General features: G+C 38.7%; 1 protein-coding gene across 1 annotated transcript; it reads left to right on the top strand.

Moving 5' to 3' along the window:
- Nucleotides 1-63: 63 nt before the first annotated feature.
- Nucleotides 64-20,700, top strand: dhx30 (DEAH (Asp-Glu-Ala-His) box helicase 30). Its single transcript, XM_052128179.1, has 20 exons — nt 64-239; nt 329-456; nt 2,097-2,207; nt 2,857-3,023; nt 4,846-4,954; nt 5,079-5,228; nt 6,282-6,434; nt 6,532-7,008; nt 7,210-7,593; nt 10,303-10,378; nt 10,466-10,570; nt 12,112-12,287; nt 12,391-12,597; nt 13,529-13,610; nt 15,503-15,696; nt 15,837-15,984; nt 16,568-16,725; nt 17,093-17,196; nt 18,632-18,771; nt 18,882-20,700. Exons 1-20 carry the CDS (start codon nt 71-73, stop codon nt 19,145-19,147), a joined length of 3,504 nt encoding a protein of 1,167 aa, XP_051984139.1. The 5' UTR covers nt 64-70; the 3' UTR covers nt 19,148-20,700.
- The last annotated feature ends 1,748 nt before the right edge of the window (nt 20,701-22,448 follow it).

Raw genomic sequence — 22,448 nt, forward strand, 5'->3', positions numbered from 1 at the left:
TTTCAGTAGATGCCGCTGTAACTGCGTTCGCACAGTTTCGCATGTAAAGCGGCAAAGAAGACATTTAAACATGGCGATGTCCTGTACAGCACTCATGCGAGTCCGATCACTGATCGCTTTAAGGAGAAATACTCTTGAAATTACCAACCAGGTCGGCTCACATTGGACATTTGTTAGTCGATACAGGACTAAAGCTGGTGTTATTCATAAACATTCTCTGCCAGAAACAGTTAACCGAGGTAAGTGATGTTACATAAGAGAATACAAACACATCATGTAATGCATATACCTGTCGCTGACAGTGCACATCCCATATACCTCCGTACAGATCGTCCTGACCTTCTTCAAGAGTTTCCTGAACCAAAGAACCTGCTGCACGCCACACTGTCCCGATCACTGGGACTGTCTGACCTCTCTCAACACATCCAGTACAGCTGCACTGATGGGGAAGTCAAGGTGAACTTACTGTTTACTCATTTAACCCTTGTGTGACCTTCGGGACATTTTTGTATTTTGTATTTTATTTATTTTTTTCGATAATTTTGGCTGTGTTAAAGCCAAACGCAGACATTTTGCCAAAAGTGTATATTTTTGGGGGAATTTTGAGATTTCATCCTCAGTTACTATAATGCATCAATAATGCACTGTGTACACAAAATAGTTACTTCAGGAACTTCAGGACAAAAATGTCCCCATTGAAACATTCTAGGATATTATGCTTTCATTTCAAAGCCCTGGCTTCAAAATGTAATTTCTTAAATATATTTACCACCAGATGGCGCCATTTTCGCATGTTTAGCCTATGGAGCAAATACAAGCTTTTCCCCTATTTTCTGTTTGCTGTATTATAGAGCACTGCAGGCCAGTTGAATAAATGATGCAGATAAAATTGTGTGGGTGAGGATGTCAGAGTGTGTTTTGTATTTCCGTGCGTGTGTGTGTGTGTGTGTGTGTGTGTGTGTGTGTGTGTGTGTGTGAAAAAAAAAAAAACAACAACAACAGTGGTATTATGTAAACAAACTGCCATTTAAAAGTTAAAATCCTGAAAATGATTGAATATTTGGTAGTTATGATCAGGACTGATGTTGGCTAAAAAAGTCTGTGAAAGTGGAAAATAATATTAATATATAATATTATTATGGCAGTGGCATTTTTGTCCTAACTTTTTTAAATTGACACACAGGTTAAATGACAATCAGTTGTAATATTATGAATTTTTATGTCAAGAATATCAATATTTTCTCTGGGTTATGCCAAATAACCTGAACAAAATGTGCCATTTCGTACAAATGTCAAAATATTGATATTTAATTAGATGAAAAATCACATGACAACAAAATGGCTACTTGCATGTTGGTTACATCACATGACTTTTATTCGATGGACAGAAGTTTTTTTTCAAAAATGAATCCCATTTTATCCCATTATTCTGCACTATTAATGCCAAAAAAAAAATTTCAATGATTTTTTAATTTTAATTTAAGAATTTTAGCTTTTTGATGACTTTTCTGTCTCCAGTCGGTAACACCACATGACTTTTTTTTTTTACATTTAAGACCCTGAAAAAATATAAACATGACTTAACTCAGTAATTGAAAACATGTTCATCATCGCAGAGGTGTATTCAAGTCATTGTTTTATGTGAATTACATTTGTAATTTGTTTCTGAATAATTTATTAATATATGACCATCACGTCATTGACCCGTATATCAATTAATATTTTATGATATTTAAGACAAAGTGAAAACCACTGCTTTAAGAAATGAGGTTATTCCCTTTGGACTGCTAATATGTTTATATTTAGCAAAAAAAATCTGAATTTCATTATTATTACAGTTTGTGGTGTTTGTGGTGTTCCTATCATAACTGGGCAATTTGATCAGTATTTAATGTAAGTTTGGTTAATATAATCTTATTAATATTTCTAAAACATCATCTGACCTTAAATCTGTTATGATTGCAGCCTCAATTCTAGTAAAGTCAAGATTTGTGCAAATTTGTCTATTGTTATGGTCTGTCCTGCCAACGCCACTGATTCCTTTAAAATGTATCTGAAAATTTGTGATGAAACTGTCCAGTTGATGTGTTCTTCAGAGAGCCACAGTCACACTTCACTGGCCAATGAGAATCGAGACTGAGGGTTTCGGGTCTCGCAAGATCGAAGCAGAACGTCAAGCAGCAGCGGCGGCCTGCTGTAAGCTGAGAGTAAGTATGAGCTGTTGTCTCACTTGAACTTCACTCTAGAACAGAATACAGTCTTTGAAAATCTATGTGGAAATTGTATGTTCAGCTGTGCAACATGCATTATAACAATACAAAACAAATTTTCAGCGTTTGGTGCTATAGGGTCATTCTGTGTCAATTTAGCTAGAAGTCTCTGTCTTTTGCTGGTGGTGGATGAACATAAATGATTAAAAAAAGTGCCATGGAAAAATATGTTCTTAGTAATCCATTATTTTGTAGAAGGGGGTCAAAATGACAAATTTCGCCTGTGATTTTGGAGCAAAACTACTGGTCAAAAATAACCTTAGAAAGGTGGCAAACCGTTATTAATATTTCTACCCGAGTAGGTAGAGATGGGTAGAGATATTACTAAAATCAGTTGACTTGAACTCACTTTGTTGAATTACATGCAAAGATTGAAAATGTAATTCCCAGTTTCAATATTATTTGTAAGTTTTGTTGCACGGAAGTTTCGTACCATGTGACCCACATTTTATTTTATTTTTTTAATTTTGACCCCCCCCATATCTTAAGTATTAACAAAATAAAATTTCAGCGGTGGAAGTGTCAGAAATGTGGACACTTTTTGCAGGTTAAGTCATCTAAAGAATCATGCGTTGGGTTTTTTTAGGAGCTGGGTATTCTTGGTCAAGGAAAGCAGCCGTCCATAAAGGGGATGTTGAGACAGACGCAGACTTCTGTGTGGGAAGATAAAGAGGAGGCTGAGGCTGTCTGCAGTAGCGTTCAATCTCTGCCCATCCAGAAGAGCACATCACGGAAGCCCTTAATAGCCCAAAGGTAATCTTTTACTCTACTGTAATACTGTATTCCCTGATTTCATCATTTCAAGTTTTTTGGTAATTACAGATATACAAAAATATGTAGTAGAATTAAATAACATGGCTCCAGGACCCCTTTGCAATTACAACAGTATACAGATGTTGTTAACACAATACACATTGGGCGAAATACAAATAATAGACTGTGTACATAAGAGATCATTAATAGGATATACATGTAGTAAATGGTGCCATAAGCAGTATAAGGGTGTTCTCTCATCAGCACTGGGATAATAGTGATGGATTTAATGCAGGGCACAGGGAGATTTTTAAGATATATTTTAAGTACATCAGCTACTAGTTGATCTCCTCAATCTACAACATCATTGTGATATTAAGCTCACATGCATGTAAGAAAATTGTTTATTCCGGGGGTTTTTGCTGAAAGCTGCATTGTGAAAGAGCAAACGGAGGTTCATGAAGGAGTGTTGAGTCGTCAGGTTGAAATGACTGGGAGAGCTGTGTTTCATTGATGTAACATCAAAAGGAAAAGCAATGTGCATGATTAATAGGGCCCACTGATGTTGTTTATAACAAGAAGTGAAGTGGTCCGAGCACTGGACCTTGAGGTACACCAGTTGTTAGCTTATGAGTTTTAGGCTACAGCCACACTTGTTCTCTACGTTTTGGCCTTCCATCACACTGAGATGTTGTTTTTGTCAACAAATACATTTGATAATGCCCTCTTCGCGTGGAGTGTGGAAAGGGAAAATGGTGATATTCGAAAACAACGACGTATTTGTTGTCATGTGATGCAGTCATGTGATCCATTCAACCAAAAACGTTCATGATGGCAGTCCACGTTGTAGCATCATTGTTGTACCTAATATTTATTCTGAGAGTGTTGTTAAAGATAAATATTGCTTTGTACAATCTTTACATTACATTCCTTCCAAGGCAATGGGAATTTATGTGGAATTGCAGTCTGCCGGCAGAACACGTGGACCAATTGCGTTTCAGACTGTACATGGAAAAAACACGGCCATGCTTCCTGTGCTGTTTTCGCATGCAGAGAACGAGGATTTAAGCATTTTCATACGTTTCAGTGTGGACGAGCACCTTTTGGAGAATGTTTAGAAACAGCAGTGTGGATGGAGATCGTTTCTAAAACAAAATTGACGTTTTCACATTTATCCGGATTAATGTCGATGTAGCCTTGTGCTTTGTTCACACTGGCAACCCAAATTCAAATCTGAATACTTTTATGCAGTCTGACAAAAACGGTGTGAATGAAATCCTAAAGGGTTTGGTCACCCAAAAATGACAACTATGTCACAATTTTTTCACAGGAATGACAGCCTCCGTTACCAGTCAGTTTCTTTTAAATTTTGTATTTTTTTAAACTATGTAAGTGAGCTCAGCACCACTTCTAAACACGAAGGCGTTTGTAAGAAAAGTACCCATTTCCAGTTTAATGTGTGCCTTTCAATGCTGACCATTCTTTTTGTCAGTTGGTATCTTTAGTCACTTGTTATCAGATTAATGCCTACATTATAACTACAGCACCTGATGTAGATATACTGGAAATTGACAAATTGATGCCCGAACAAATTTGCTGAGCAGATAGTGAGTCTTGAGGATCAGACTTGGAAAAACAAACCAGGGTTGTGCACAGAATAAAGCCTTAGATGCTCCCCCCCTTCAAGTGAGGAAGACCGTTACAATCCTATTTCGATACAAATCGATCACACACTGTTCGGCATCAGTGAGTTTTATTCATTCATGTCATAATTGGGCATTTGGAATGATCTTCATTTATAGATATTTATTTTGTATTTTAGGCCATTCGAAGAAGATCCAAAAGTCACCGAAGCACTTTCCATGTTTCCAAAGCCAAAGGCACTTCTGTCAAGTGTCATTCAGGTGGCCACATCATCCTGTAGAGTCCGAGTAAGTTCTGTAACATCTATTGAACAACTCTGACTTCTGTTTTAATAACTCTAAGAGGATTATTCTAAGAAATGGACAAACTTTCTTACTCTTCGTTACAACCTCTCATTCCTCCCATATATAGGAGCTGCTTCAGTACAGAACGTTAGGTGGAAAGGTAAAGACATGTGAGTTGACTGTACACTGGCCAGAGGAGATGAAGTTCACAGCCTGTGGCCGTCGCAGACTGGAGGCAGAATCAAAAGCAGCAGCACTGGCCTGTCTCCGGTTTAAGGTTGGTCTTCGATTTGTTTGTGCATTTTATAGTGCAGTAAGAACTTGGTGCTAGTAAGCAGTCGACTCAAAGTTTTTTTTATAGTGTTTACTCAAATAATTCCTATTTGTTGAAGATGCATCTTAAGGCAGACACCGAATGAAAAAGAAACTGTTGTTTTGTGGCTTTAAATCCTTGTCAACTAGCATTGAGGCCATCTACAGTCACCGGCCACTTTATTAGGTACACCTGTACTCCTACTTATTCATGAGATTATCTAACCAGCCAATCGTGTGGCAGCAGTGCATAAAACCATTCAGATAGGGGTCAGGAGCTTCAGTTAATGTTCACATCAACCATCAGAATGGGAAAAAATGTGATCTCAATAATTTAAACATGGCATGATTGTTGGTGCCAGACTGTAACTGCTGATCTCCTGGGATTTTCACACACAACAGTCTCTAGAATTTACTCAGAATGGTGCCAAAAACAAAAACGTCCAGTGAGCGACAGTTCTGTGGGCGAAAACGGTTTAATGATGGAGGTCAGAGGAGAATGGCCAGACTGGTCCGAGCTGACAACAAGGTGACCGTAACACACACAGCCTCACGTTACAACAGTGCAATGCAGAAAAGCATTTCTGAATGTACAACACGTCAAACATTGAGGCGGATGGGCTACAACAGAAGAAGACCACGTCAGGTTCCACTTCTGTAAGCCAAGAAAATAAAACTGAGGCTGCAATAGGCCTACCATCAGTGTACCTCAGCAGAAATCGAGATTCATCAGACCAGGCTACATTTTTCCAGTATTAAACTGTCCAGCCCGTCTGGCACCAATAATCATGCCACGATCCAAATCGCTGAGATCACATTTTTCCCCATTCTGATGGTTGATGTGAACATTAACTGAAGCTCCTGACCCATATCTGCATGATTTATATGCATTGCACTGTTGAAACATGACTGGCTGATTAGCTAATAGCATAATATGTAGGTGTGCCTAATAAAGTGGTCGGTGAGTGTTTTACTTTCATACAGCATTTTACATTCATTAATGACTTTATCCCAACAGGAACTGCAGCTCCTAGACGAGCAGAACAATCCTCTCACTCATGCAAGATACTATCAGGAGGAAGTACGTGAAGCTGGTGAGAGAGAGAGACAGCCTTGTCGAATCGAGATACGTGACAATCTAGAGCAGAGGATTCAAGAGTACCTCACACAGGTGAAGTGCAAAAGTATTCACGCTGGACTGATGCTTTTCAAATCAGCATCTCACTTGATTTTATGATTTCGTAACCATTTGACATCTATTTATTCAGTATCCAGTGGAGACTGAAGTCAAAAGATTGTGGGATGAAGAGGAAGAGCTTGCAGTTCAGCATGAGTCATCATCCATTAATGATGATGATGATGATGATGACATCATTACAGATGCTATTACCAATAAACCATACCGTGCCTTGCAACCTGAAGAGGCGGAGAATCTGAGTGACCACCTCCTCAGCCTGTGGATGAGGGTGGGGCCTGGTCAGGGTGCGGAGCTACCGGTGGACTCCTATAAAGCGAGCGTGCTCTCAGCGGTGGACTCTTCACAGGTTGTTGTGATTGCAGGAGAGACTGGCTGCGGGAAGACCACACGGATCCCACGGTTTTTGTTGGAGGGGAACGTCAGAAGGGGAGACGGGGCCAAATGCAACATCCTGGTCACGCAGCCCCGCCGGATCAGTGCTGTGTCCGTTGCACAACGCGTCGCACATGAGATGGGTCCTGCGCTCCGGCATTGTGTGGGATACCAGGCAAGAACATACAAATATCTTCAGCCTTTTGAAATTTCTATCTCTCTGTCTAAACTGCCAAACATTGGCTGTGTTCGCAAACCTCACAGCATATCATTCTAATAGCCGAACACATTAATGTGGATTTTTTATGTTATATAAAGTCACTTGGGGAATGGAGAGTATTGTTCAGCGTTTAAAAGATGTCTCTTCCTCGTACAGGTGCGTCTTGAGTCGCGTCCACCTGAGCGCAGCGGTGGAGCTATGCTCTTTCTCACCGTTGGCGTCCTCCTCCGTAAACTGCAGTCTAATCCCAGTCTGCAGGGCATCAGTCATGTCGTGGTGGATGAGGTCCATGAGAGAGACGTCAACACTGATCTGCTTCTGGCTCTGCTGCGTTCAGCCCTCAAAGAGAATCCACACTTTCGAGTGGTTCTCATGAGTGCGACGGGTGACACACAGCGACTGTCTGAGTATTTCGGCGGATGCCCGGTGGTACGTGTGCCTGGATTCATGCATCCCGTGCAGGAGAAGTACCTGGAGGATGTAGTGTCAGAGATGGGTCGACCGTTACACGAGATGATCCGAGAGAAGAGAAACAAACAGGTCAGTTTAGATGAAGACTTGGCTTGGCTGTGTGGTTAATGCTGCTATAATTGTGCATAAAAATGTTCTACACTAAAACAAATTGGCTTCCAATAGCAACAAAGATTACATTTTTCAAGATTAGTCTAAACGTGTTGCTAACAAAGATTATTATGTTGACCTTACTTGGGAACCAAGAACCATTTCTGATTCAGAACTGGATCAATTAAAAAAAAAAAATAAAATATTGGACTTTCTTGTCAGTTCTCTGTTCTTGAACATGCATTTTTCTGCCTGGGACACCTGACAGTGATAGGCTAGAGGTTGACCGATAACTAATGTGGTAGGGAAGTCCGATAGTTTTTCAAATTGATTTATAGAATGTCAATTTCTTGTTCTTTCCTTACTGTGATGGGCACAGACAAAGAGTCCTAAAGGCCTGTTCAAACCAAGAATTATAAGGATTACTTTAACCATTAAGTTTTAAAAATCGTTCTTACTGTAAGAGTCCACAACGATAACGACACCGTGGAATGATATCGTTGGGATCACTTTTCGAGCAATTGTTTTTTCCAGCTGATGAATGATAAAAATGTTGACAGCCAATCAAAATCCATCAAACTTTAAGGGCTTGAGCCACAACGTACACTCATCTTCAAAATAACACTTTTCAGCACCGGATCACCATTTGTAATGCACACGAACGAAATGTTAACTCAAGAACCGGCAATTTTTTTTTCTTCAGTATTAAAGGAGATGATGATAAGCTAGCGCAAGCTGGTAGCATAAAATTACCGAAGATATCTAGCGCTATTGTCCACAACATTGTCTTGTCTCCTTTGAAGATGTATCCGTCTGTTTTTCTTTTGGTTTCTTTCCGAAACAGAGCAGTAGCACTTCATCTAAAGTTTCTTGACAAAAATGTTCTTGTGAACAAAACTTCAGTGCGCACATAGAATAAATAGAAATGTATCTTCTGTTGTTGTGGATGCTAATATAGATTTCTTTATAGTTATCATTCTTGGTGTGAATGGGCCTTAAATTAATAAAATCCCAGATGCAGTTTATTGTTCAAACCCCCCCCCAAAAGTAAATCAATTACGATTTGGTGCATAACATGGGAATATTAAGTATAAACAACCCCGAAACACACCGGGGACTCTTATTTTGAAATGACGGAATGATGAAAAAACTATCAAAGTAGATTTTTGCCGATAGTTCCAAAAAGCAACTATCGACATCGATTAATCAGTAAATATCAATATATCGGTCTACCTCTACTCTAGGCCCTTTCCCACTTCAGGAACTAAAGCCTGTTTTATGTGCTTTTACTCTGAACTAGTTCTTTTCGTCACTTTCACTTGAGAAACTATTCTGGGGTATGTGCTGTGGGTAGGCGAAGCAGGACTGTCAAAGGTCAAACACATATGCCGCACAAAGCAATGAGAAATGCGAGGAGTCTGCAATGCCTTGAATAAAAAAACTTGTAGCTGCTAGCCTGCTACTCAGAGGATTGTGCTAATTTTAAAATTCTCTTAACAGAAATAAGATGAAACCAAAAAAGTGTCCAAAGAGTTTTACTGTGTGCGTGTGTGTGGTGACCAGAGCTGCTGTGTTACTTCAACGTGAGATCTGTTCTGTGTGGCTATACATCAAATTCTTCCTGGGATAATGGACATAATATGTATGTTGAGAATTTGTAAATGAAGTCTATTATAAACTTGACTGTCATGAAGTCTAATTTACATGAGGAAAGTATTGTATGTTACTGCGTGGTTGACTTGTATCAACACATCTTTTTCCAGTCATTGGTTGAGTAGTTCAGTACAGTAATGTTGAGTAATATAAGCCTTTATTGTAAAAGATTGAGTTGATGAATTGGTTTATAGTGCATTTTCAACTTGTTTTCTGTTGAGTTCTACATCTGCTGCATGGTTAAAAGGCTGATCGTACACCTCATCTCTCCTCCCACTGTGGCTTTAGGGAAGCAGTACAGCACGCACATTGTAAAGGCCGTATCCTGAAGATATGGTTTGTGTAAAACAGCCCTAACAAAAGTGTAACTCCGATACTGGCATCCTCCATCAGTGGTGGTGTTCCTATTGAATTGTGCGTGCAAACAACTTAAGAGGAAGAATGGTTTGCATTAGATAGATGACGCCTCTGGGGTTTCCTTTTAGTGTGCGATTGCAATAGAGGGAAAAGTCTCCCGTTCCTCTTAATAGTTCTCATCTAGAAAGTTCTACGTAGAAGTACTGGAACTGTATGTGGGAAAGGGGCTTCTAACATTATTCAGCACTGACTGAATCCACAGTGTGAAAAATTTATGTGACCTTTTGTAGTATGATTTTTGACAAAATGACTCTAATGAGCTGGGTATTTTGAACCTACAGTGCGAAACATACAGCAATTCCATAATTCCAAGACCTAAAATTGACTGTACTGTAAATTAATAATTCGTCATGTCTGACTTGAAATGAACCAAGAATTTAGAGTAAGTACTGGTTGTTGATGTGCTTAAAAGACATCTTTAGTTGCCTTGACAATAATTCTTAAATGTTGTAGACTGTCTCTAATATATAAATGATTATATATAATCATATAAATGTATTATGATTACCCATCAATATGAGTTAGACAGTTGAGTTTAAGTTAAGTGCCCTAGAGATTTTCATTGTGAACAGACCACAAACTCACCATCAGCTAAAATGTTTTGTCCTTTGTCTTAAGGAAGAAAATGATGCTGCTCCTGATCTTGACCTAGTAACTGATGTGATAGACCATATTCACTGCCGTGGAGAACCAGGTATAGATCATTTGATAGGTGCACTGATTAAACACTGATTTTAAACGCTTGCAGAGTTGAGAGATAACCATGTTTACTCGATTCCAGGTGCTGTGCTGTGTTTCCTCCCGGGATGGCAAGACATTAAAGCTGTGCAACAGAAACTGGAAGAAAAAGCAGCATACAGATCAGGCTCACAGTTGATTTTACCTTGTAAGGACACCAGCTGTAGGTGTATTTGTGGGGTTCAAGAGACGATACAGGGGACCTTTCAAGATTACACCATACAATATAGTGGTTTTTCTGGGCAGAATGGCAAATATAATGCCTTTTTAAAGATAAAGAATGTCCATTTATTTCTGTGTTAAAATATTTTCTTTCCCATCTTAAAATGTAATTTTTACATTTGTAGGCTTTTTGTTTTGAGCGCTACATAACCCCACTGTCTGACTCAGGCCAGGGAACCATCTGCCATGGGTCTTACAGCCATACAATAATTCAAACGGGGAGAAACATGTGGAGTCATGCGGGACTTCTCGCACTGCGAATAACAGGGCTTTGAGCCACTTATCCCAATTCCAAGCAACTTCGTGCACAAACTTTCAAATCATATATTTCAGGGTTTGATTGGACCGTTCGACCAAGCCGTCCGTTTGAGGGTGGTACACGCTTGTCCGAATCGATTTAATACCCAATAATTTTTACAGCTTGCATATTGTACGTGATATGAAACTTGTACCTTGATCAGGATATCCTTCAGAATCCCCACTCGGGAGATGATTTTGAAGAGTGTTTCTGCAACACTGCGTGCTGAAATGTTGCGTAGAGGCACTGCTTCCGAATATCACGTTGCGTAGTCCACCAAATCCAATACAAAGCGATGTCAGTGTGCCATCTTGTCCATACCAATTCTTTTAAAGGGGAACTCAAAGGAAGCGGGCACAAAGGCGCTTTTGGGGTGGCCGGCAGATTCACCAGCTGACATTCACGGCATGCCAGACACCACCTGCGAACAGGTCCAGGAATGCCTGGCCAATAGAAATGGGCCATTATATATGTTTAGTGTTTTTTTCCTAACACCTTAAGTGACCCGACATCTGATTATCTTGAGGGAATGTCTGGAATAACATTTCCCAACAGCTCTTCGGTATCAATTACTGGGTTCTATCCTCTTTTGTCTGAGTATCCTGCATCACTCGATATAATCATTTCTAATAGAAAAGTACGGAGCTGACACAGACGGCCCCGGCTCCGCCTCCCCAGCAAGCGAATCACAAACCACACACCGATACACTGGTGCAGAACCCATCCGCACATAATGTCCCCAATAAAGACTAAAATGCCATACCCAAAATCAGCTGGGCTCTTTCTCTTGACTGCTGCTGTCTCCTCTCCTTAAAAGCCCCAATCACTCCTCACTGAAACACAAGACAGATGTTTAGCACAGGTGGAAATCATTCACCACTTTTCTTCCCTGCTTCTGGGGTCATGCCTCTGCCTCCACAATATGATATAATACAATTATTTGATGACAAATGAGATGGTAATACTACACATACATGTACTTTTACATTGTATTTACTCAAAATTCACTGTAATATCAAGGAAAATAATCTGAAAATAGTCAAATATCGTCTCATTAATCAGCCTAGCCGGTATCACTGAAGTCTGTCTAGCTTTTCATATACTGTATGTCATTGGTCTAATATCCACCCACAGTTATTTTAAGAGCTCCCTTCCATGTTATCCTCTAGTGCACTCCAGTATGGCTGTAGCGGAGCAGCAAGCTGTGTTCCAACGCCCCCCAGAGGGTCAGCGCAAAATCGTCCTGGCAACCAACATAGCCGAGACCTCTATCACCATTGACGACATTGTGCATGTGGTAGATGTGGGCTGTCAGAAAGAACAGAACTACGATCCCAGGACTAAAGTAAGTGATGACAGAATTTTCCTTTTTAATGTTACCAGAAATCCATAGACTGTAAAACCAAACGAGTCTTCAGTGAAAACTGATTGTTATGCTGCATTTTTAGGTCTCTGGTTTAAATACGGTTTGGATTTCAAGATCAAATGTGACTCAGCGGAGAGGAAGGGCCGGTCGGTGTCAACCTGGATATGCCTACCACCTGTTCCCACGAAAACACCTGGACACCATGACCCTGTTTCCTGTCCCTGAAATTCTCCGAACCCCACTGGAGAGTGTTGTGATTCAGGCTAAGATTCATTGTCCAGAGAGCAAAGTGAGGGACTGAATGCTCTAAGTTCTGTTTCAAAAGCATTCCACAGCTGTGGTTATGTTCTACTGTTTAAACATTTTGTGTAAAGAAAACCTTGCTAGTTGGTTGCAGCTGGTGTTAAAGGGATAGTTCACCCAAAAATGAAAATTCTCTCATTTACTCACCCTCATGCCATCCCAGATGTGTATTAATTTCTTCAGAACGCAAAGATTTTTTGAAGAATATTTCAGCTCTGTAGGTCAATACAAGTGAATGGGTGCCAAAATTTTGATGCTCCATAAAGGCAAATGAAAGTAATCTATTGGACTCCAGTGGTTTAATTCATTTCTTTAGAAGCAATATGATAGGTGTAGGTCAGAAAAAGTAAGTCTTTTCTTGTTTTATATGTCACTTCTAAAGAAATGAATTAAACCACTGGAGTCTGGATTACTTTTATGATGACTTAAGTGCTTTTTGAGTGTCAAAAGTTTGGCACCCATTCATTTTAATTGTTTAGACCTACAGAGATTAAATATTCCTCTATAAATCTTAATTTGTGTTCTGCTGAAGAAAGAAAACCTGAGATGGGATGAAGGGGAGTAAATGATGAGAGAATTTTCATTTTTGGACTATACCTTTAAGGGGAGTGACATTCCCATTCTAGAGAGCATTTGATTGGACAAAAATCTGCATAGTGGAAGATCATCACTATTTTTGGTCTTTTCTCAGAAGAGAAAAACTGTAAGTTTAAATGTGTATCTCTGCTAAAAGTGAAAATGTTCAACTTTTAGGCATACACAAGAATATTGCTTTAAATGATCTAGAAGCCACAAAACTACATTTTTGCTTTATTAAATCTTATTTTTGGCAGTACTCCTCAATGGTGTGTCAATGTTTCTATTTGCTTATTTACAAACCATTTAATCCTGTCTTTTGTGTTGTCATCTTCATGAAGGTTGTGGACTTCCTGTCACAGGTGCTGGACTCCCCAGACCAGCGTGCAGTGAAAGTTGCTGTAAAGAACTTAACGGATATTGGTATGATTTTGTGGTTATATTTGTAATTTATTGTAATTTATTTGTAATATACAGTGGTGGCCAAAAATATTGGCACCCTTGGTAAATATGAGCAAAGAAGTCTTTGGAAAACAAATCTACATTGTTTATCCATTTTGATCGTTCACTCAAAATTTCACAAACATCTAACCTTTAATTGAAGTAAAAAGGGAAATATCTCATTAAATATTTTTCTCAAATACATTGGCCACAATTATTGTCACCCTTAGAAATGATTTTGAGTAAAATATATTTGTTTGTTCCCATTCATATTTTACATTATTTTAGTACACCTGGGTGACTAGAAACATGAAATTGTTCAGCCATGACTTCCTGTTTCACAGGAGTATAAATATGAGGTAACACACAGGTAAAGTTGCCTTAATCATCAGTCACTGTGGTTTAGACTAAAGAATATAGTTCTGATGTGGCAAAAGGTTGTTGAGCTTCACAAAATGGGAAGTGGCTGTAAGAAAATAGCCAAAGCATTGAAAATACCCATTTCCACCATCAGGGCAAAAATTAACATGTTCCAATCAACTGGAGATCTTGAGAATCAGACTGGAAGAGGACGTGTGTCTATATTGTCTCCACGCACAGTGAGGGGGATGGTTCAAATGGCCAAAGAATCTCCAAGGATCACAGATAGAGAATTGCAGAAATTAGTTGGAGTCTTGGGGTCAGAAAGTCTAAAAAATATTAATATCAGACATCACCATAAGTTCTTTGGGAGAGTTTCAAGAAGAAAAGCCTCTGCTCTCATCCAACAACAAACCCAAGCGTCTTCAGTTTGCCAGACACTACTGGAGCTTCAAATGCGACCAGGTTCTATGTTCAGATGGAACACCAGAGATGAAGTACCCAATGCCTATGGTTAAATGTGGTGCTGGATCTTTAATGTTGTGGGGCTTTTTTTCTGCCAGAAAGCTTACAATGGGCTGTGGTTGGATCTTCCAGCATCCAAAACAAACATCAAAATTAACACAAAAATTGTTCACTGACCACAAAATCAAGGTTCTTCCATGACCATCCCAGTCTCCTGACCTGAACCCCATATAAAACCTGTGGGGTGAACTGAAGAAGAGAGTCCTCCAACATGGACCTCTGACTTTGAAGGATCTGGAGAGATTCTGTATGGACGAATGGTCTCAGATCCCTCGCCAGGTGTCCTCCAACCTCATCATTTAGCATTATAGTAGAAGATTCAGAACTTATCTTGGTGAAGGGAGGTTGCAGAATCGAATAAAAGGGTGCCAATAATTATGACCAATGCATTTTGGAGAAAAATATTGATTTGATAAAGAGTTATTTCCCCCGTTTCAATTGTTTTACTTCAATTAAAGTTTAGATTTGTATTTATATTTAATGAAATATCAAAAGGATAAACAATGCAGATTTTTTTCACAGACTACTTTGCTCATATTTACCAAGGGTGCCAATAATTTTAGTCCACTGTTGGTTTGGTATCGATGTAGATTTCCCAATTTGATTTGATTCATATGGGTAAATTTCACTTATGTTCATTTTGCTCACAAATGAAAAACGATTCTCTCAGCTAATGCTGTAAATTATACAGGAAACTTGATGTATACAATATGTACAAATTAACAACAGGGCCCAAACTGTGCTGTTTAATTCCTTTTTTAAACTAGTGTTCAATAAATATAGATATTTTAATTAATCACGATTTTCTTTTAATGTTCCTGATATAGATACTTAAATCCCAAGATCGATCTTTTACTCTGTGCACAACAGATTTTTTACTCTACATTGTTTGTTAATCACTCGCATTTGCGACTGTATTTTGAGTTAAAGTTTGTGCATGATCCAGTACAGAAGATCAGGACATTCTTGATTGTTCTCTCTTTCGTCAGGTGTTCTGGATGGCTCTGAGAATCTGACTGCACTGGGAGAGCGAGTGGCCTGCATGTCATGTGACCCGCGCTTGGGGAAAGTGTTGGTTTTCTCGGCTCTGTTCTCTTGTGTTCTCCCCATTTTGTCTGTGGTAGCGTGTTTGACTCGAGATCCATTCTACAACAGCATGCAGAACCGGACCCTTGTCTCCAAGGTCAGAGAACAATTTAAAAGGATAGGTCACCCCAAAATAAAATTGTTCCAAACCCATTTTTTTCTGATTAATTGACAGCCCTAATTAAAACAAAAAGGAAAAAGAAACTAAACATGTTTTTTTGTTGTCACTCTCTGCAGGCTAAGAAATCTTTGAGTGGTTCAAGCTGCAGTGATTATCTGGTCTTCAGTCGTGCTGTTCAGAGTTGGAAAGAGCAACATAAGGAGGACAGACAGGATTTTCTGGACAAATACACTCTGTCTGGAGCCAGTCTGAGATTTATACATGGTGAGACACCCATTTATGGGATACTGAGGCCCGCTGTCACAAGACAACCAGACTTCGTCCCGCTTGTCTGGTTAGCATGCATATACATACACAATACTTTTAAGTTGAAGAAGAAGAAGAACCTTGAATGACGACTAAATCTCAAGATATCAGGACCTTGAAATCTCGTCTGATTTGTCAATCAAGTCTCCTCTTCAGCTTAAAATTGTTTAGATATCTGTAAATGTATGCTCCCCAGACACGCCACCAGAGGACACAATGCTGTCTGAAAACATACAAACCAAACGGCACCATTATAATATATATTAAAGGTTCTCTCTGTAACTTTGCTCGTGTCATCTTGGACTTCTAGTGACACCTTAGTGGTGTGGATGCAGCATTATTCAAAATCAATAGCTTACAATTGAATCCAAAAGTGAAAGTGTCCAATAACAAGACATTTACTGAGATGCATGTTTACATAGAAAAACAATGGGAACATATGGACACACCCATTTCTGTGAGCAGGCCATTCAGCGAGATGCTGACGAGAGCATCCAAACAAACAGAAAATGAGAATCCTAATTTCTTTCTCTCTTAACAGGTCTGATGCAGCAGTTCAGTGAAAACGTGTGTGAGGCTGGACTGGTGGACCAATCAGCTCAATGTATTCGTCTCTCCTCACGGCTCAACCAGCATAGTCATCAGGAACAGCTCATTAAAGCAGTGCTGCTTGCAGGACTTTACCCCAATCTAATACAGGTGACCCCAATACTAATTTGCTTCATTATAGTGATATTATTATGATATGATGCACAAAATATCGGTAACCGGATCAGTATCAGCCATATGTAGCAATGTTCTTAACACAAGCAGATCATTTTACACCCTTATTCAAAGAGTTTATGTATTTTTGATCGATTTCAAAAGCAGTAAGCTAGTCCACCTTTTCCTGCTGTACATTGTTTTGATGCCTGATTTCACTTTTTTCCAAACAGGCAAAAAAAGAACAGTTTTATAATTTCAACAATTACATCGTTATTATATGCTCCATAAAAATATTTTGGCTATCTGGCTATTCTATATTGGTACATCCATATCTAATAAGCCTGTATCTGAATTTTACCAGGTGAAAAGAGGCGCAGTGACTAAAGGCGGAAGATTTCGTCCAGAAAATATTTCCTTCCGCTCACAGAGTGGTCCTGTGCTACTGCACCGCTCCTCTGTCAACAGGTAAATTCATGCAGCATAGAGAAAGATTTTAAATCTGTTGTAGAAAAAGACAGTACCTTCAGTTGCACTAAATGTACAGGGAGGGGTTTTTTTTCTTTATTCAAACTGTTGAATGTAAAATGTCAGAATGAAATGATCATGGATCTTGTTAAAAAACTCCAGTTACTTTCTTCTAAAGGCCCTATCACACAGGACACGACACAGAAAGTGAGGCGTATTGCTAACAAATGGTCCCTTCACACCAAAAACCAAGCACCACCACCATGTTAGCACATACACTCCTTTAAAACAGGTGTTGCTGATTGACAGTCAATTTTACTCCATAAGTTGAGCAATGCGCCTTTCAGCCGGTCCACCCTCTGCCTAATACGGATGAGAAGTACTTGACATATTTGCGAATCAACCATGGAATCACAGTATTAATGACAAGCGAGCGAGTTCTCTTTCAAGTCGATCACTTTGACGCTGCATCAGTAGCTGACGCTGTGGGAGCTTTCCCTAGAGGCGGTGACCTTGAAACTAGGGCTGTGTGGATGCAATTTAATATCGATATATCAGAATGATATTGTGTCAGTACTTTATATCCATTTACCACTATTTATTTGTGTATTCATATCATGTCAAGCATTTCAATGAAGAAGCAGGTTGCCTAAATAAGTGCAAATCCTGAAAGCGGTCCTCTCTCACGTGTTTGGCACTTGAGCCGGGCAAAAATATCGATTTTCCGCTTAACCGCGATCATCATTTGAAAGATCCCGATGTTAATTCTTAAAATCCTGCTCAAGTGTGTTCTTTTATTCTATGTGCAACCCTCTACAATATGCGTAAATAACTCTCAAATGCGACTAAATTGTCTGTGATTAGCCACTAATATTGTACATAGTACAAATTTGCATGCAAAATGTATATATGTAATATGATATGATAAACAGGATCGAATCATGATATCATGATGTATTGTGATTTATCAAATTGTGAAATGTATCGCGATATATCGAATCGTGACATATTGTATCATGAGGTGGCTGCTTGAGGTGTGAAAGGCTTTAAAGCCTTTTAAAAAATCTTCATTGCAGCAAACCTTTCCTACTTATTCAATTATATCTTACGTACACCTGATGGCAGGACAAGTTGGCTAGACCCATGATTTATGCATATGCGTGGGTGCTTCGGAAGCAGCCTCAGGTCACCGCCTCGGACGACACACCCACAGACCAATGACAACTGTCAAAAGTCTGGCTACGCAAGACTAAACGTTAGCTTATCATACTTCAAAAAGCATACTTCAATCTCTTAATGTTTTAATTAAAGTCTGTTGACTGGGCAATAGCCATACCATACACGACTGGATATGTTTAACTTTTTCCTTTAAGAAATGACTAATTGTTCTGCTTAATTGGATGTGTCATCTGATGTGTGTCATTGTCTTGTTAAGGGGAGAGCAGAAACTCTCGAGTCGCTGGCTCACGTTCTTCTCTGCTGTGATGTCAAACGGTCAAGTCTTCATCAGAGACTCTTCAGTGGTTCACCCACTCGCTGTGCTGCTCCTCACAGACTGTGACATCACTGAGAGAGGTAATACAATTGCATATTAGCAAATACAATACTGTATCTCCCACTTTGTTCAGAAAATCTGATTTGTTTTGACACATCGGAGTCAAATGTTTTTTTCTTTTTCTTTTAAGTAATAGGAGATCGTGTTGAGGTGGCTTTACCAGGTCATGCACTTATACGATGGGAGTTTTGTCCTCACACTTGGGAGTTGCTGTGGGATTTGCGCACTTCCATCCAGGCTATGATCCACAGGAAACTTCGACCCTCTGGATTAAAATCCAACTCCTCAGAAAACAGCTGGCAAGACAGTCAACTTATATCTTTATTAGTAGACCTTCTGAATAACACCGATTCAGGTGCTAGAAGTGATCGTGATAATGGATCAGTGGAGCAATGACAAATAAACATGGAAAAGTGGACTGCAAATGTTGGGGCAAGGCTGTTTTTAATGTAAGCGTGCCCAGTGTCTGTAATGCTGTCAATTAATTGAAACATTTCACATTCCAGCCAAACAAAGACTGAGCTGTAAGAATGATTCTTTGGGGAATGTTGTATTGCAAAGTCTAATCTAATTTAAAACTAGAATTGTTCCTAAGGGTGTATGAAATGAGCTATATTACTCAAATATTATAAATGTTGCATGTACATATGCATCTGTATGTGTCTGTTAAAGGAGAAAAAGACTGCTGTGGAGTTTGATGTCACCAGATTCGAAAAGAATATATATCTACAGTAATATAGTATATTAAAATGAAGATAAGCCATAAAACTGCTTAATTTCTTGGTGCAAGTGCAACATTGAAGCCAACAGACATTTACGTGCATTTTTTCTGAACATACTAGTTACACACACAAACTTTCATAAACGCGTTATTCTGCATCTCTAAGCCAGCGATACTATCGCTAACACTATCGCTCCTGTTTATAATCGACTTCCATATTACACATCCGGACATTTGCACGTGATGAAATCGTACGAGAATAAACTGTCAGCTTTGGACAATGTTTTTTTCCTTTTGAGTCTGTAGATAATTCGATGAGCTGAAACTCCTCCCACATAAAGTGCAGCTGTATGGCTTCTCTCCAGTATGCACTCGTGATCACACTTTTTAGACAAACTTTTAGACAAAAAATATTGATACATTTCTCAAATCAAGTCATTTTTATTTGTATAGCGCCTTTCACAACACACATCATTGCAAAGCAGCTTTACAGAAGATCAGGCATTAACAGACAATAAAACTGTAATATCTATAATGTCTATGAGTCATCATTGTGTAATTAGATAAAATAAGATTGTTAATAGTGTTTAAAAATAAGTAAATAATAATTCTATTTATAACGTTAGTGAGCAAGCCGAAGGCGACTGTGGCAAGGAACACAAAACTCCATATATGAGTCTTTAGTCTAGACTTAAACTGAGGGAGTGTGTCTGAGTCCCGAACAGTGTTAGGGAGACTATTCCATAGTTTAGGAGCCAAATATGAAAAGGATCTTCCTCCTCTTGTGGATTTTGATATTCTAGGAACTATTAACAGGCCAGAAGTTTGTGATCGTAATGTGATGGAATATAGCATGGTAGAAGGTCACTTAAGTACTGTGGAGCTAAACAATTCAAAGATTTGTACGTAGTTAACAGAACACAAAATTTCATTATTATTTATTCATAAATAATTGTCAAACTTTCTCAATAGCAGCTCTGTTTCTCTTAAGTGGGTACTGAAATATTGTTGGATGATAATGGCCTGATACATGTAACATCACAACATTTTGAAGACGTGTCGTCATACTTGTGCTCCAAACTTACTTCAAACTTCTCTGTCTGCTCGTATGAATGTAAGTCATCATAAGAAAGTGTTTCATCACTGTTCAAATGCACTTTGGATCATTTATATGTATAAATGTTTTCCATCTGAAAGGACTAAATATTAAATGAAACAAATGACAATAAAATGCAAAGTAATATCTTCACTTTTTGAATGTAACTGTATTCTAATTACCAATGATTTAAATTGTAACTGTAGTGGAATACGGTTACTTATATTTTGTATTTTAAATATGTTATCACTTACATGTATTCTGTTTCTCCCCAACCCTATGCACACGCATGCGCGCGCACACACTTCTTTTTTTATTAGACCTATTTCTAAACAGTAACAAGTTTAACAGTTTACCATTCTTGAACCATTGGGTTAATTGTTCAAAATTAGCCAATTCTGGAGTCATTGATTCCACACATCAGTTTCACAGTTCTACAATTTTCTCCTTTTTGGGGTAGAATAGTGGGACACTAGGGTGCTTTGGAAATGCAATAAAGCTTTTGCCAGGAGAGCAGACAGACACAGGGTGTTACAGTCCACACCTACAATGTTAAAGGCCTCAATCATGCTCCCTTGACTCTTGTGGGCATTAAGTAACTTTAAATGGCTTACCACATCTGCAACCGTACAGTGATTAATACGGTTTTATATTGTGTTAATCTAATGTAATTATGAAGCCATTACATGGTGTACTAGTGAGTTAACTGAAACTATTGATCAAATAGGTGTGTCACAAGACTGGCCTGTTGTACATGATAATACTTGTCTGTTACACATACTGTAACTCATCACAACGTGTACGTACATGCTGTTCCAAAACTTAATAATATTAAGTACATAATATTTCATGTAATTGCATTATTTATTAGTACTCTGAAATTGAAAGTCTTTTAATGCAATGGTTCCAGTCCTGCATGCCTGCAATCTATGATTTTTTGATGGGAATGACAACAGTCTCCTCAATGGGCTGTACTGTATGGGATGAATATAGTATGAAAATTATTTTCATCCATCAATTCGCTAAATGTTATACATGCATCTTTCTATCCTGTTTTTGTGTCTATTCTGTTTTATTTATTTTAATTTTGAGACTTTTGTTTTGCTGTCTTTACCATGGCCAACCCACACACAAACAACTAACAATGAATAAGTCCTAAATTCATCCATAAAAATCATCCTAAAATTCACCTGCTTCACTCTGATTGCACTCCCTACTTATTCCTTGTGTTTCCACTCTTTATTTGCCAGTATATTGTTAGCTGTCAATGTTAACTGTGCTCTCTTGTGTAGTTAGAGCATGCTTGTTTGTCTGTTGGTTGCCTGTCTTAGATTCGCGGTTACCTTCCCATTTGCTGTCGCCCTTGCCAGTTCGGTGCCCAGTTCATATGGAGGAGGATTCCTCGGTCTTTGTCCATTTCTCAGGGGAGTATATGATCTGGGCTTTGCTTCACACCACACCAGCTTTAACAGACTTCCACAATGCACACACCCATCATATGAACACACTCTTTACTAGCCCATAGCGGCTCACTGGATCTCTGCCTTCTGCAAACCTCACCTTGACATTGAGAACTTGTTAATAAAACCATTTAACTGCCATCTCTGCTTTTGGGTCCTTTGTCTTCCCCATGTCACATTTTCATTCATAAGGTTTACACTTTAGAAATATTGGCTGCACAGATTCATAATTTGTATGTAATTTTGATTGTTTATTTAAATTGTTGCTTTATCCTTGTGCCTCTTGGATAATCAGTCATACAAATATTTTTTATATTATTCGGAAGAATCAGTTATTTGTTTTGAAGTCATTATTAGTCCCTTTCCAAATAAGATATTCAGCTTCGGCCACATCCCTACATAATAGTCCTTTTTTTAACT

The sequence above is a fragment of the Xyrauchen texanus genome, chromosome 6 (genome assembly GCF_025860055.1).
Source record: "Xyrauchen texanus isolate HMW12.3.18 chromosome 6, RBS_HiC_50CHRs, whole genome shotgun sequence".
Lineage (NCBI taxonomy): Eukaryota > Metazoa > Chordata > Actinopteri > Cypriniformes > Catostomidae > Xyrauchen > Xyrauchen texanus.